At 37.1% G+C, this 12,576-nt stretch overlaps 1 protein-coding gene across 1 annotated transcript in view; it reads right to left on the reverse strand.

Annotated features, from left to right (window-relative positions):
- Positions 1–12,576, reverse strand: part of DNAAF5 (dynein axonemal assembly factor 5) — a 72,858-nt gene that overhangs the window by 15,321 nt on the left and 44,961 nt on the right. Inside the window, 3 exon segments of the mRNA XM_043978530.1 lie at positions 1,555–1,702; positions 3,809–3,977; positions 11,831–11,974. Of these exon segments, the coding sequence (XP_043834465.1) occupies positions 1,555–1,702; positions 3,809–3,977; positions 11,831–11,974 (461 nt within the window).

A 12,576-nucleotide genomic window follows, 5' to 3' on the forward strand; every position in this document is an offset into this window, starting at 1 on the left:
TTTTCTATTATACCTGTCTCAATTTTCTTCACATGTTTTATTACTTCCCACCAAAAAAAACATATTTGAAGAAAATTCTTCAAATCAATGAGATTGTTTTTTTCATGAAAAAAGAGGCAACTTTATTTCAAACTCCTCTAAAAACCCTACACTCTGATCAACCTGAACCATATCTGTTTATTCCTGTCCTACTTGAGCTTCACAAAATAGCTGAAATATCACCTCCTCCACAAAGACATCTCTGATCCCTCTAGTCAGAAGGAATTCTTCCTTCACTGAATTTTGTAATACTTTATACTTTTCTTAAGTACTTATAAGATCCTAATTTATTTATTTAATCTCTGTACATGCCCTATGTATTTGTTTGTCTGGTTTTTTGTTGTTATTTGTTTGGGGCCGAGCAATGAGGGTTAAGTGACTTGCCCAGGGTCACGCAGCTAATAAGTGTCAGGTGTCTGAGGCCGGATTTGAATCCAGGGCTGGTGCTTTATCCACTTCGCCACCTAGCTGCCCCATGCCCTATGTATTTGTAATTTTTCCTCACCCAACAGATGTTAGGGGGTCCATGAACTTGGGTGAAGAAAAATTACATCTTTATTTTCACTGACTGAAAAATCAATGAGATTTTTAAGATTACCGCAGAAAGATGTTAAAAGATGCAAATACCTCAATAATAGTAAAGGAAAGTTAAAAAAATACTAATTATTTGCTTTGATTATAATTGTACCACAAGGCCATTACAAAATGAAAACATTGAATAGATACATCATTAAAATGAATACAGGGGGCAGCTAGGTAGTACAGTGGATAAAGAACCAGCCCTGGGTTCAGGAGGACCTGAGTTCAAATCCAGCCTCAGACACTTGACACTTACCAGCTGTGTGACCTTGGGCAAGTCACTTAACCCCTCATTGCCCCCCCCCATGAATACATTCTAAAAAATTTTTGCTTAATGGAATTTTAACAACCACACTGAAATAATTCTGATTTAACATTTCTCTGACTCATTATTTAAAATAGTAGTTTACTCACCTCTAACAATTTCATTGTTCACTTTCCACAGATATATTAGGGAAAGTAGTAATCTAAAAGTAATAACTTAGAAGATCATATAATATTTTTGAAATTCTCATCTCAGTTTTTATAAATCACAAGGACATATAATAATGTACTGCTTACTCTCTGATCATTTTTCTCATCTCCCCTCCCAAAAGCATCCTGGCCTCTCCCATGCAATGCTAGGCTTTGCTAACTTCAGATTTACCTTGTCTGGGGCAATCAGACCTCGACATCACTTCCTGGACATTTCCAAAACTGCTGCACCTCAAACCCCTTCATCTACCCACCCCCAGCTGTCGTTAATGTGCTGTCTTCCCCCAGAAGAATGTGAGTTCTTTGAAGGAAGGGACATATATCTATATTACTTACTTATATTTGTCTCTAGTGTTTGTTCTTACCTATGTGACAGGGACACAACAAACACTTCAGAACTGCTCTATCAAACATTTTCCAAACATTTATGTAGTGATTTGCAGAAAGTGAGAATATACTTACTGTTGAGAATTGACAGTACTGTTTGCTTTTAAAAGCACTTGGGATAAGACTGTGAAGAGCCTTAGGCGCATTTGTGGATCTTTGGTTGGTTGAAGACAAGTCTTAATGATAGGAATAAAGTAATTAAGAGCTTTACCTAATACAGGACCTGGAAAACAAATTGAAAAATTGCTTTAGTAGCTTGGCAATTTATTCATATATTCTATATTAAAGCTTCTTAAACTCTGGGTTGAGATCTCATGGGGGGGTCATGTAAGTAACTGAATGTGGTGATTGAAAAATATTTGGCAACAGTAAAAGTTTATGAAAAAAAAAAAGGTTATATATGCCTATTTTATATGCTCATATACCAGGGGTCACAGAAATTTCTTGTGCAGAAAGTGGAAAAAGTTTAATAAGCCCTGCTCTATTATTACCCAGAAGATCTGAGTCCAGAAGATGTTGTTATTACAAATTATACCTATTTTTATTTATGATAAAACTTATAAAGAAATCTGGAAGAGGAATGAATGTTTTCCATGACATGTACATAATGGGCTTCAACAGAAAAGGTGATTAATTCAAGGAAAGTCAGTAGTTAAAACTTTCCATTTATAAGTCCCTGATTTTGGGGTGATTATTATTCCAATAAAAAGTAGTTGAGGACAATTTAAAACAGAATACTATACTCATACATTACATTAAATATTTTTTTTGCTTTCAAACTTTTTCTGAAAGAACAAATTAATAAGAATTTCAAACAAAAGTTAAATGATCAACCTACATTATCTAGGTTTCTAAATTTAACTACAACTGCCCAAACATTTCTCAAATTTCAGTACACAGACACTAATATGGAATTAAAATGATCTAGGCTATTGCAATTCTAAACAATAGGAATGATATTTGGTATCTAGAAATTCATAGTCATAAAATAATCTCTGGTATCTAAACTTGAATTGCAACGATGCATGATAACACAAACCATAAAGTGTTTTGTTTGCTATATGCTGTGCCAAAAAAATTTTAATTTTTTTTTGAGGAGCAAGGGTTAAGTGACTTGCCCAGGGTCACACAGCTAGTAAGGGTCAAATGTTTGAGGCCAGATTTGAAGTCAGGTCCTCCTGAATCCAGGACTAGTGCTTTATCCACTGTGCCACCTAGCTGCCCCAAATTTATTCCATTCTTGATCTTTTTCAGAATACAGGATCAAAACTGCAGCACAAAACAGGTGACATTTTTGTTTTGTTTTGTTTTGTTTTTGCTAGGCAATGGGGTTAAGTAACTTGCCCAGGGTCACACAGCCAGTAAGAGTCAAGTGTCTGAGGCCAGATCTGAACTCAGGTTCTCCTGAATCTAGGGCTGGTGCTTTATTTACTTCGCTACCTAGCTGCCCCAACAGGTGACATTTTTACAATTTTTTGGGGGGGGGTGGGGAATGAGGATTAAGTGACTTGCCCAGGGTCACCCAGCTACTAAGTGTCAAGTGTCTGAGGCTGGATTTGAACTTAGGTCCTCCTGAATCCAAGGCCAGTGCTTTATCCACTTCACCACCTAGCTGCCCCCAGGTGATATATAGATAGATAAATAGATAGATAGATAGACAGATAGATAGATAGATAGATAGATAGATAGATAGATAGATAGATAGATAGATAGATATGTGTGTGTATGTGTATATATGTGTGTGTGTGTGTGTGTGTATATATATATATATATATATTTTTTTTTTTTTTGGGTGAGGCAATTGGGGTTAAGTGACTTGCCCAGGGTCATACAGCTAGTAAGTGTCAAGTATCTGAGGCCGGATTTGAACTCAGGTACTCCTGACTCCAGGGCCAGTGCTTTATTCACTGTGCCACCTAGCCGCCCCCCAGGTGACATTTTTAAAGGAACAAATCACACAATTCTACCTGACAAAATGGTTAGATAATCAACACAAGTTAAAAGAACAAGTTTCTTTTGTGCTTCAGAAATTCTCAAATGTTAAACACAATTTATATGACACACACATACACAGACAACAAAGGGATAATAGGGGGCAGCTAGGTGGTGCAGTGGATAGAGCACCAGCCCTGGATTCAGGAGTACCTGAGTTCAAATCTGGCCTCAGACACTTAACACTTACTAGCTGTGTGACCCTGGACAAGTCACTTAACCCCAACTGCCTCACTAAAAAAAAAAAAAAAAGAGGGATAATAATTTAAGGTACAGCTTGACATCCTATATTCTTATCTAAATACGATTTCCATTTCAAAGGGGGGGGGGGCCTTACCTGACTGAGTAACAACTACTTCAAACTGCAGTAGCTCTACTGAATGACAGTTCCAATCCTGATGTGATAAAGTGAGCCATTCCATGAGATGGTCCATATGCTGCTGATAGAGATCTAGAGTCCCATCACATTTCTGGATCAAAGCTAATAAGTTCATTGTGTCCTGAACCTGTTAAATATAAAAGTTAAATTATCTCCAATTTTTAAGAATAGGGAACATTCCAGTACAGACACATCTTTATTAAAGGTACAACGGTGCATTCACATTTACAAAAATTACATTACACAGAAAACTATTAGGATGATACCCAAAAGACAGCAGGATCATAGATTTAGAGCTGAAAGGGCCCTCAGGGGCCATCAAGTCCAATTCCCTCATTTAACAGATGTAGAAACTGAATCCCAGAGAGGTTAAGTGATTTGATCAAGATTACACAGCTCTTAAGCTTCTGAGGCAGGGTTTGAACTTAGGTCTTGCTGACACTAAGTCTTGTGCCCTATTCACTTCATCATGTGGCTTCTCAGGAATAATCATGCTCTTCCACTGCTAGGCCCATACTCCAAGGAGGTCATTGACAGAAAGGCCTTATATACTTTTTGTGGTGGCAAAGAACTAAAAACAAAGTAGATGTCCATCAACTGGAGAATGGTTAAACAGAGTTTTGTACCTATATATAGTGGAATCTTACTGGGATCTAAGAAATAGCAAAAAAGAAACAACAAATATGATGAGTAAAGGAGCATGGAAAGACTTACATAAACAGATGCAGTGAAGCAAGAAGAGACAAAAAGCCAATACACACAATGACTACGATAATGTGGATGCAAAGAACCACCAGCACAAAAAAGCTAAAGATTTAAGTTGCAAAATTACAAAGAACAAGCTTAACACAGTAGAAGAATTAAGGCAAGATACTTTCTCCCCCATTCCTTTGCAGAGATGAAGGTCTACAAGTATGGAAGATGGCATAATTTTTGTGATGTATGGACTAGTTTTGTTGAATTTTTTTCTTTATTTCCTCTATCCTTTTTTTTACTGGGGGGGAGTAAGAAAATTCTTTGTTATATGGGATGCCTCCCCTGGAGGGAGAAGAAAGGGATGAATATACAGGGATATTAAAGTGAAGCAAACAAAAAAGATATCAATATAAATTTATTTTTAAAATGAATAATCAGGGGGGCAGCTAGGTGGTGCAGTGGATAAAGCACCTGCCCTGGATTCAGGAGGACCCGAGTTCAAATCCAGCCTCAGACGCTTGACATTTACTAGCTGTGTGACACTGGGCAAGTCACTTAACCCTCATTGCCCTGCAAAAAAACCAAAACCAAAAAACAACCAAAAAATGAATAATCAGGGTCAATATTAACATCTTAAAATTATTACTTGTCCATTTTACATAGACCAAGATTTTGGCCACTATGGCTGCCTGAAGATAAGGCAGACCCAGCTCCCACACATATACTACAGCAAAACCATGCTGTCTCCAACAGATTAAAAAATTATCAAGATATTCATTAAGAAACAACACTAAGTGACTTCTTCCACCTTAGTGCTTTGCAAAAGGTCAGCTAGAAGTCCAGGGATGGAAGAAAAGTGATCCCTCCCACAAACCAAATTACAACATGAATAGAGATGGGAAAAAACTAGCATGAAAAGGTGGTATCCAGAAGGAGCAACAGTGGAATGATGTCTCGAGACAGCCACAGGGTGGCCAGAAAATCCAGGATGAGGACCTGTGAATTCCTAGGGGTACAACAACTAGTGTGGTACTTGAGTGTTCAGATCTGATATCCCAAGCCTGGCTGCCCTGGGGTCCCTAACACTCTGTCCTGAGATACCAGAGGAGGTACTGAAGATGAGTCTTCTGAAGCTCAAAAACTCAGTGGGGGGAGCGGGGGAGACTGCCACATGTGGAGGTCAGTATTAGGAACCTAGGGCATGAAGGGCAAAACTAAAAAGGGCCAATCACCACACTCAATAATTGGGAATTGAAGCTGGAGCGATGAGTAAACCAAAGACCAGTATAAAGTATTACTGTAAATACAGAAAGTTCCCCAAGAGAAAAAACAAGTTAACTAGGGGGCAGCTAGATGGCACAGTGGATAGAGCACTGGCCCTGGATTCAGGAGTACCTGAGTTCGAATCCAGCCTCAGACACTTAACACTTACTAGCTGTGTGACCCTGGGCAAGTCACTTAACCCCAATTGCCTCACCAAAAAATAAAAATAAAAGTTAACTCCACAGCAGCAAGTATAAAATCAAAAATAAAAATGGATTTTCAACAAGGATGACATGAATATCTAAAAGAAATTAAGAGATTAAAAAAAGAAAGAAATCTCTGCAGGAAAGAACAGGAATGAGAATAAACAGTTTAGAAAGGAAAGTGGTAAATGTAATACAAGAAATAAACTCCCTGAAAACCAGAACAGACCAAAGAGAAATCAATGACTTTCATGAGACAGCAAGAAATATTAGAAGAAAATTAAAAGATAGGAAAAATTAGAAAATTAATATCAAAAACAATTGGCCTAAAAAACAGGTCAAAAAGAGATCATTTAAAAATCACTGAATTCCCTAAAAATTGTGCTAAGAAAAAAAAAGATCTGCACATCATGTTTTAATAAATAATAAACAAGAACTGCCTAGATCTATTAGTTAGGAACCCCAAAAGGAAAGGTTACAGGAATACCAGAGCCAAAACATAGCTCCTCTAAAAAAAGAAAAACTACTGCAAACATCCAGAAAGAAGAAATTCAAGTGCCAAGGAACTACAAGGCAGGATCACACAGGCCCTGGCAGCTTCTATTATAAATGAGAAACCTTGGAATGCAATATTCCAAAAGGAAAAATATACCAGCTTACAACCAAGAATATCTCATCCTGTAAAGCTAAGCATAATCCAACAGGAAGAAAAAAATGTATTATTAATGGACTAAAGAACTTTCAAGCATTTCTGAAGACCAAAATTGAGTAGGAACTTTGAAATATAAACACAAGAGAATCCCAGAAACGTAAATAGATTTGAGTAACTGGAAGGAACTGTATGATGAGGCAGTGCTAATATTCTTAAAGTGGAAGTAAAAATGTTTCCCCTTGTCTTTGAAGGGTACTGAGGAAATTAAAAAAGAAACATGGAGGTCCTATGTGGTGGATTGGTTCTGTTTTGAGGGAAAAAAGAAGGCAAGGTAAAAGGAGGAATGTACTAGTGTAGAAACAAAGACAAAAGGGATGAAACTTGCTATTTCTCATAACTAGGATGGGTGAGAAGAGGATATAAACTTGGAAGAAAGAGTAGGGAGAGCAGGCACCAGATGGACCTCACTTTTATTTGAAAGGGACAAAAGGGGACTGAATATACACAAACTCAAACAAATAGTCTGGTGTGGTAAAAATTATTGGAATTTAGCTGACTCATTTGGGAGGGGCCACACCTGACCCACCCTGAAGTTATGTATGCTACTGAGGTCAGAAGGAGAACTCTCTATAGGCAATTTTTGAAGGACCTCTCCTTTTGGGGGAGGAAGATTGAATGCTCACTGAGGGGAGGTTTGTAGTCGCTTCGAGAACGCTTGTGCTGGCCTCTTTCTTTCTCTCTTCTCGGTTTCCTGGTGATGAGAGAAAGCTAGCAGACTTTCCAGGTGTGGTGAGTGAACACAAAAAACCCTGCATTTCTTTGAATTAGCTTAATTGGAAACGATCTGAGGATTGTATAGACTTAGGTTAGAGTTAGGAGGATTTATCTGTATTTCTTTTGCCCTATTTCCTTATCTTTGATTTTTTATTAATTTCACCTTTGTTGTTTAATTAATTCACAAGTAATAAAATCTGTTCCTTTTGTGGAACAGAAGCTGTAAGGCTCCTTTCTTATTGGCCTGGGAGAAATATCTAAAAGGGCAGTTCGAAGGGGAGGGAACTTTGAACCTAGAGGTCCCTCATTATTTCCAGGACCCCAATATTTTGGCGAGTCACCCAATTAATGCTTCATATATTAAATTTTGGCCCTTACACTGGTCTACAAATACATAAAACTAAACAGAAAAGCATGCTGGCATGGAGAAGAGGATAGATTAATAGGAAACATAATATGGGGGAGGCAATGGTCATGAGGAAAACAAAGTTCCTGATCCTGAAAGGGGAGATGAAAAGGGAGAAAAAAGAAAAGAAAAGCATAAAAAATCTAAGAGTGTATTTTAAATCAAGGAATATTATTCACCAGAAGAGACAATTTCAGGGAATGCTGGGTAGTGTAGAACTGTCACAGAATGAAGAGAGCAGAACAAAATATGTGCAAGGACAGCAATGCTGTCGAAACAAACACCTTGACAAAATCTCAAGAACTCTGATCAAAGCAATGAGCAAAGGTCTTCAGAAGATCTACAATGAAGCGTACTACTGACCTCTGACAGAGAAGTGACAGACACAAAGAGCAGAAAGATACATCCATTTTGGGGCATGGTCACTGTGTGAATTTGGTTTCATTCTTCTTTCTTTTTCTTAGTTAACTGGAGAGTAGGGAGAGGGACAGGCTAGCAAGAGTGATGCCAAAAAGGAGGGCGACTGATACATTTTTTAATACGTAAAGAAAAGAATGGAAAGAAATTCAGGAGGAAGCACAGACAAGCAGGACAGTTTTGAAAGTAATGCATTTGTTAAGTAGTTTCAGTTGTATCTAACTTTTCATGATCCCATTTGGGTCTTCTTGGCAAAGATATTGGGACAGTTTGTCATTTCCTTCTCCAGGTCATTTTAAAGATGAGGAAACTGAGGAAAACAAGGTGAAGACACTTGCCCAGGTTCACAAAGCTAGGAAGTATCTGATTTGAAGAAGTATCAAATTTGAACTCAAGTCGTCCTGACTCCAGGCCTGTTGCTACACCACCTAGCTGCTTGAATGTATTATAAACGTTTTAAAAATGAAAGTGGTTTGCGTATAATAAAGTCAAAATGGGTACATGATTTAGACATTAAGGGTGATACCAGAGGTAAATTGGGAGAAAAATAGTTTATTTCTCAGATCTATGGAGAGAAGAATTTATGACAAAACAAGACATAGAGAATATTATGAAATGCAAAATAGATGATTTTTATTACATTAAAAGGGTTTTGTACAAACAGAAGCAATGCAGCCAAAATTTGAAGGGAAACAGAAGCTGGAAAACAATTTTTATACCCAGTGTTTCTGATAAAGGCCTCATTTCAAAAATCTATAGGGAACTAAATCAAATTTATAAGAATGCAAGTCATTCTTCAATTGAGAAATGATCAAAGGATATGAACAGGCAGTTTTCAGATGAAGAAATCAAAGCTATCTATTGCCATGTGAAAAATGCTCTAAAAACTATTGATTAGAGAAATGCAAATTAAAACAACTCTGAGGTACCACCTCACACCTATCAGATTGGCTAATGACAAAAAAAGGGAAAATAATAAATGTTGGAAAAGCTGTGGAAAAATTGGAACACTAATGAATTGTTGGTGGAGCTGTGAACTGATCCAACCATTATGGAGATCAATCTGGAACTATGTCCAAAGGGCTATGGGACTGTGCATACCTTTGACCCAGTAATACCACTACTAGGTCTATATCCCAAAGAGAATATTAAAAAGGGAAAAGAACCCACATATACAAAAATATTTATAGCAGCTCTCTTTGTGGTGGCAAAGAATTGCTAATCGAGGGAAGGCCCATCAATTGGGAAATGGCTGAACAAGTTGTGGTATATGAATGTAATGGAATACTACTGTGCTATAAGAAATGATGAGCAGGTAGATTTCAGAAAAATCTGGAAAGACTTAAGTGGACTGATGCTGAGTAAAGTAAGCAGAACTAGGAGAACGTTTTACACAGTAACAGCAACATTGTGTGATGGTGATTCAGATCAACTGTGATAGACTTAGCTCTTCTCAGCAATACAATGATTCAAGACAATTCCCAAGAACTCATGATGGGAAATGTTCTCCATATTCAGAAAAAAAGAACTGTAAATTCTGAATGCAGAATGAACCATACTGTTTCTACTTTTGTTTTTGTTTTTTATTTTTTGGGGTTTTCCCCTTTTTGTTCTTCTTTCACAATGCAGAAATATGTTTAATGTGATTTTATATGTATAATCTATATGAGGATATATATATAACCTATATCAGATTGCCTGCTATCTTGGGGGGGAGGGGAGGGAGGGAGAAAAATTTGAAATTGATGTAAACAAATGCTGAAAGCTTTCTCTACATGTAACTGAAAAATAAAATACTTTTATTAAAAAAAAATCTATATGAGATTGCTTTCTGTCTTGTGGAGGGGGAAGAGAAGGAGGAAGACAAAACTGGAACTAAAAATCTTATGAAAACAAATGTTTAAAAACATCTTTACATGTAACTGGAAAGTAATAAAATACTTTTAAGATTTTCAAAAAAGTGGTTTGAATATAGATTCAGTTGCATACCAATATTCTCTGCTATGTGTATGAAAATGCTTTTGTTATTGTTTCAATTAAGAACAAAACAATAAAGAAAAAAGCAATTCTAGAGAAATCCAAAGTATTTCATGGAATGATATTGTATTATGCAGCATTTTCACTCAGAATTTGGAACACAGAATGACAAGAAGAAAACTGTTATTTCTGAAAGATGTGGGCACAAAACTCTGTTGTCCCCACCACCAAAAAACCCTTCAATCCTCAAGAATTCAGACATTTAAGGAAAAAGGGAAGACTATTTTTTAAATCCTTCATCTGAATAACACTAAACAACAGTCACCAAAGTGATTTTTCTCCATAAAGCTCTTTCACCTCTTCCTGGACTCTAAAGTAAAAAGGACTTTCCTCAGTTTCTAAAGCCAGGGACAATGCATTAAAGATGTCCAATTGATAAAGTATGCCTCCTTTTAACCCATACCTTTTCCTCTTTTCCTCCTGGTTTAAAAAATATTAAGAAATATTCAAGTCACCCTTGTGGCAACTCTTTGGTGGCCTCACCTTGTATGTTTTTCAAAACCTGCTTCTTAATTTGAGGGCTGTTCTACTTCCTTCTCTATTGCTCCTAGGCATCATATATTTCCTGGGCCTATATTTTGCCAGTATTTATGGCCCTATCAGTGACAACTTGTCTCCTAAGATATATGCCCTTAGGAAGGTTGTTTATAAAAACAGAAATGAAACAGTTTCAACAGGCACCAAACAGGTGAGAGAATGCAATGTGAGATTCCTAAAATACAAAGATCCAAGTAGGGCACAAGGAGTTCTAAGGGAAGGTCTCATGCTTTGTCATGCTAATAGGAAAACAAACTAAGTTTCAGAGAAAAATTGCCTAAGGTCAGTCAGGAAACAAAGACAGCAGGGAAAAATATGCTTTTCAGTCTGAAAACAACATATGATTAAAACAGGGAAAATGACATCTCATTCCAATAAATGAAAGTCTGGCGGAAGTTCTGAGGTGAGAGAGAGAAAGAGAGAAAGTGAGTGAGTGAGTGAGTGTGTGAGTGTGTGTGTGTGTGTGTGTGTGTGTGTGTGTGTGTGTGTGTGTGTGTGTCTATGCAGAAATGTGAAAAATGGAGGAAAAATTACTTTGTAAAACCAGGTCACAATTGAGTGGGGAAATAATAGTATCATTTTCCTGTCTAGACATTCAACCACAAATTTAAGTACTTTTGCTTTTTTTAACGAACATGTAAATGTATGGAATAAAGTTTGTAGCAGCTTTTTTTTGCATGCTTCTTTTGCAAAAGACTCCAAAATTAAGACTCCAATTTAATTGTCTTCACTCTTAGATACTAAAATAAATTGGCAGTTGGAGGCTATATAAAATTCTATGTATACCCTAAGGCCACATCATGAGTGACTCATTCCAAATGTTCTAAATTCTTTAATCTTTGCTAGTTTGAGTCATGATTGCCTAAGGCTTGAAATTCAAGATCAGGAAAGATTTATAGAAGATAGTCCCATTTCATTTTGAGTAATAATCATCTTTCTAGTAGTAAGGTTCATCTTGTCAAGAGGCAATGAAGGGAGTTCTCTATTACACTCACCTTTTCCTGAAGGCCTGCAGCGCCCGAGACAGCCATGACTGTCACCAAAACTTTCATAAGCTGCAAACTGGATTCTTTGCAGTCTTCCTGACCCACCTGGATTAACGCTTGTATACAACAAAGCAACTGCTCCATATAACAGCTCTATGAAAAGTGTGAAAGTAATAAAATTAGGCACTCAAAATCATATATGACATCTTAGTTTAAGCCATATGACCTTGGGCAAGATATAGTCTCTCTGACTGTGATTCCTCATCAGTAAAATGAGGGAATCAAGTAATATCAGTTGATAAGGTCCCTTTCCAGCTTGAAATCCTATGACTGTAGGTTATCAGTATCCTTATTATCATCGTGGTTCAATAAATGCTACTGAGTGACTGAAGGGCAGCACAGTAGTGGAAAAAACTGCTGGACTAGGATTTGGGATTTGGGATTCTCAATTTCAGCTTTTTCACTACCTACCTTTTTAGCTTTGGGTAAGCTACTAAAGTTTATTAAGGAACGGTTTTTTCCTCCATGGAATGAGACTCGATAATTTGAGCTTGCTCTAGAACTCTATTCTATAAATATCAATAGCTACCGTGTACATGTTGATTTATGGTTCAAAAAATACTGTAAGGGGCAGCTAGGTGGTGCAGTGGATAGAGCACCGGCCCTGGATTCAAGAGGACCTGAGTTCAAATCTGACCTCAGACACTTAACACTTACTAGCTGCGTGACCCTGGGCAAGTCACTTAACCCCCATT

The sequence above is a fragment of the Dromiciops gliroides genome, chromosome 1, assembly GCF_019393635.1.
Source record: "Dromiciops gliroides isolate mDroGli1 chromosome 1, mDroGli1.pri, whole genome shotgun sequence".
In the NCBI taxonomy this organism is placed as follows: domain Eukaryota; kingdom Metazoa; phylum Chordata; class Mammalia; order Microbiotheria; family Microbiotheriidae; genus Dromiciops; species Dromiciops gliroides.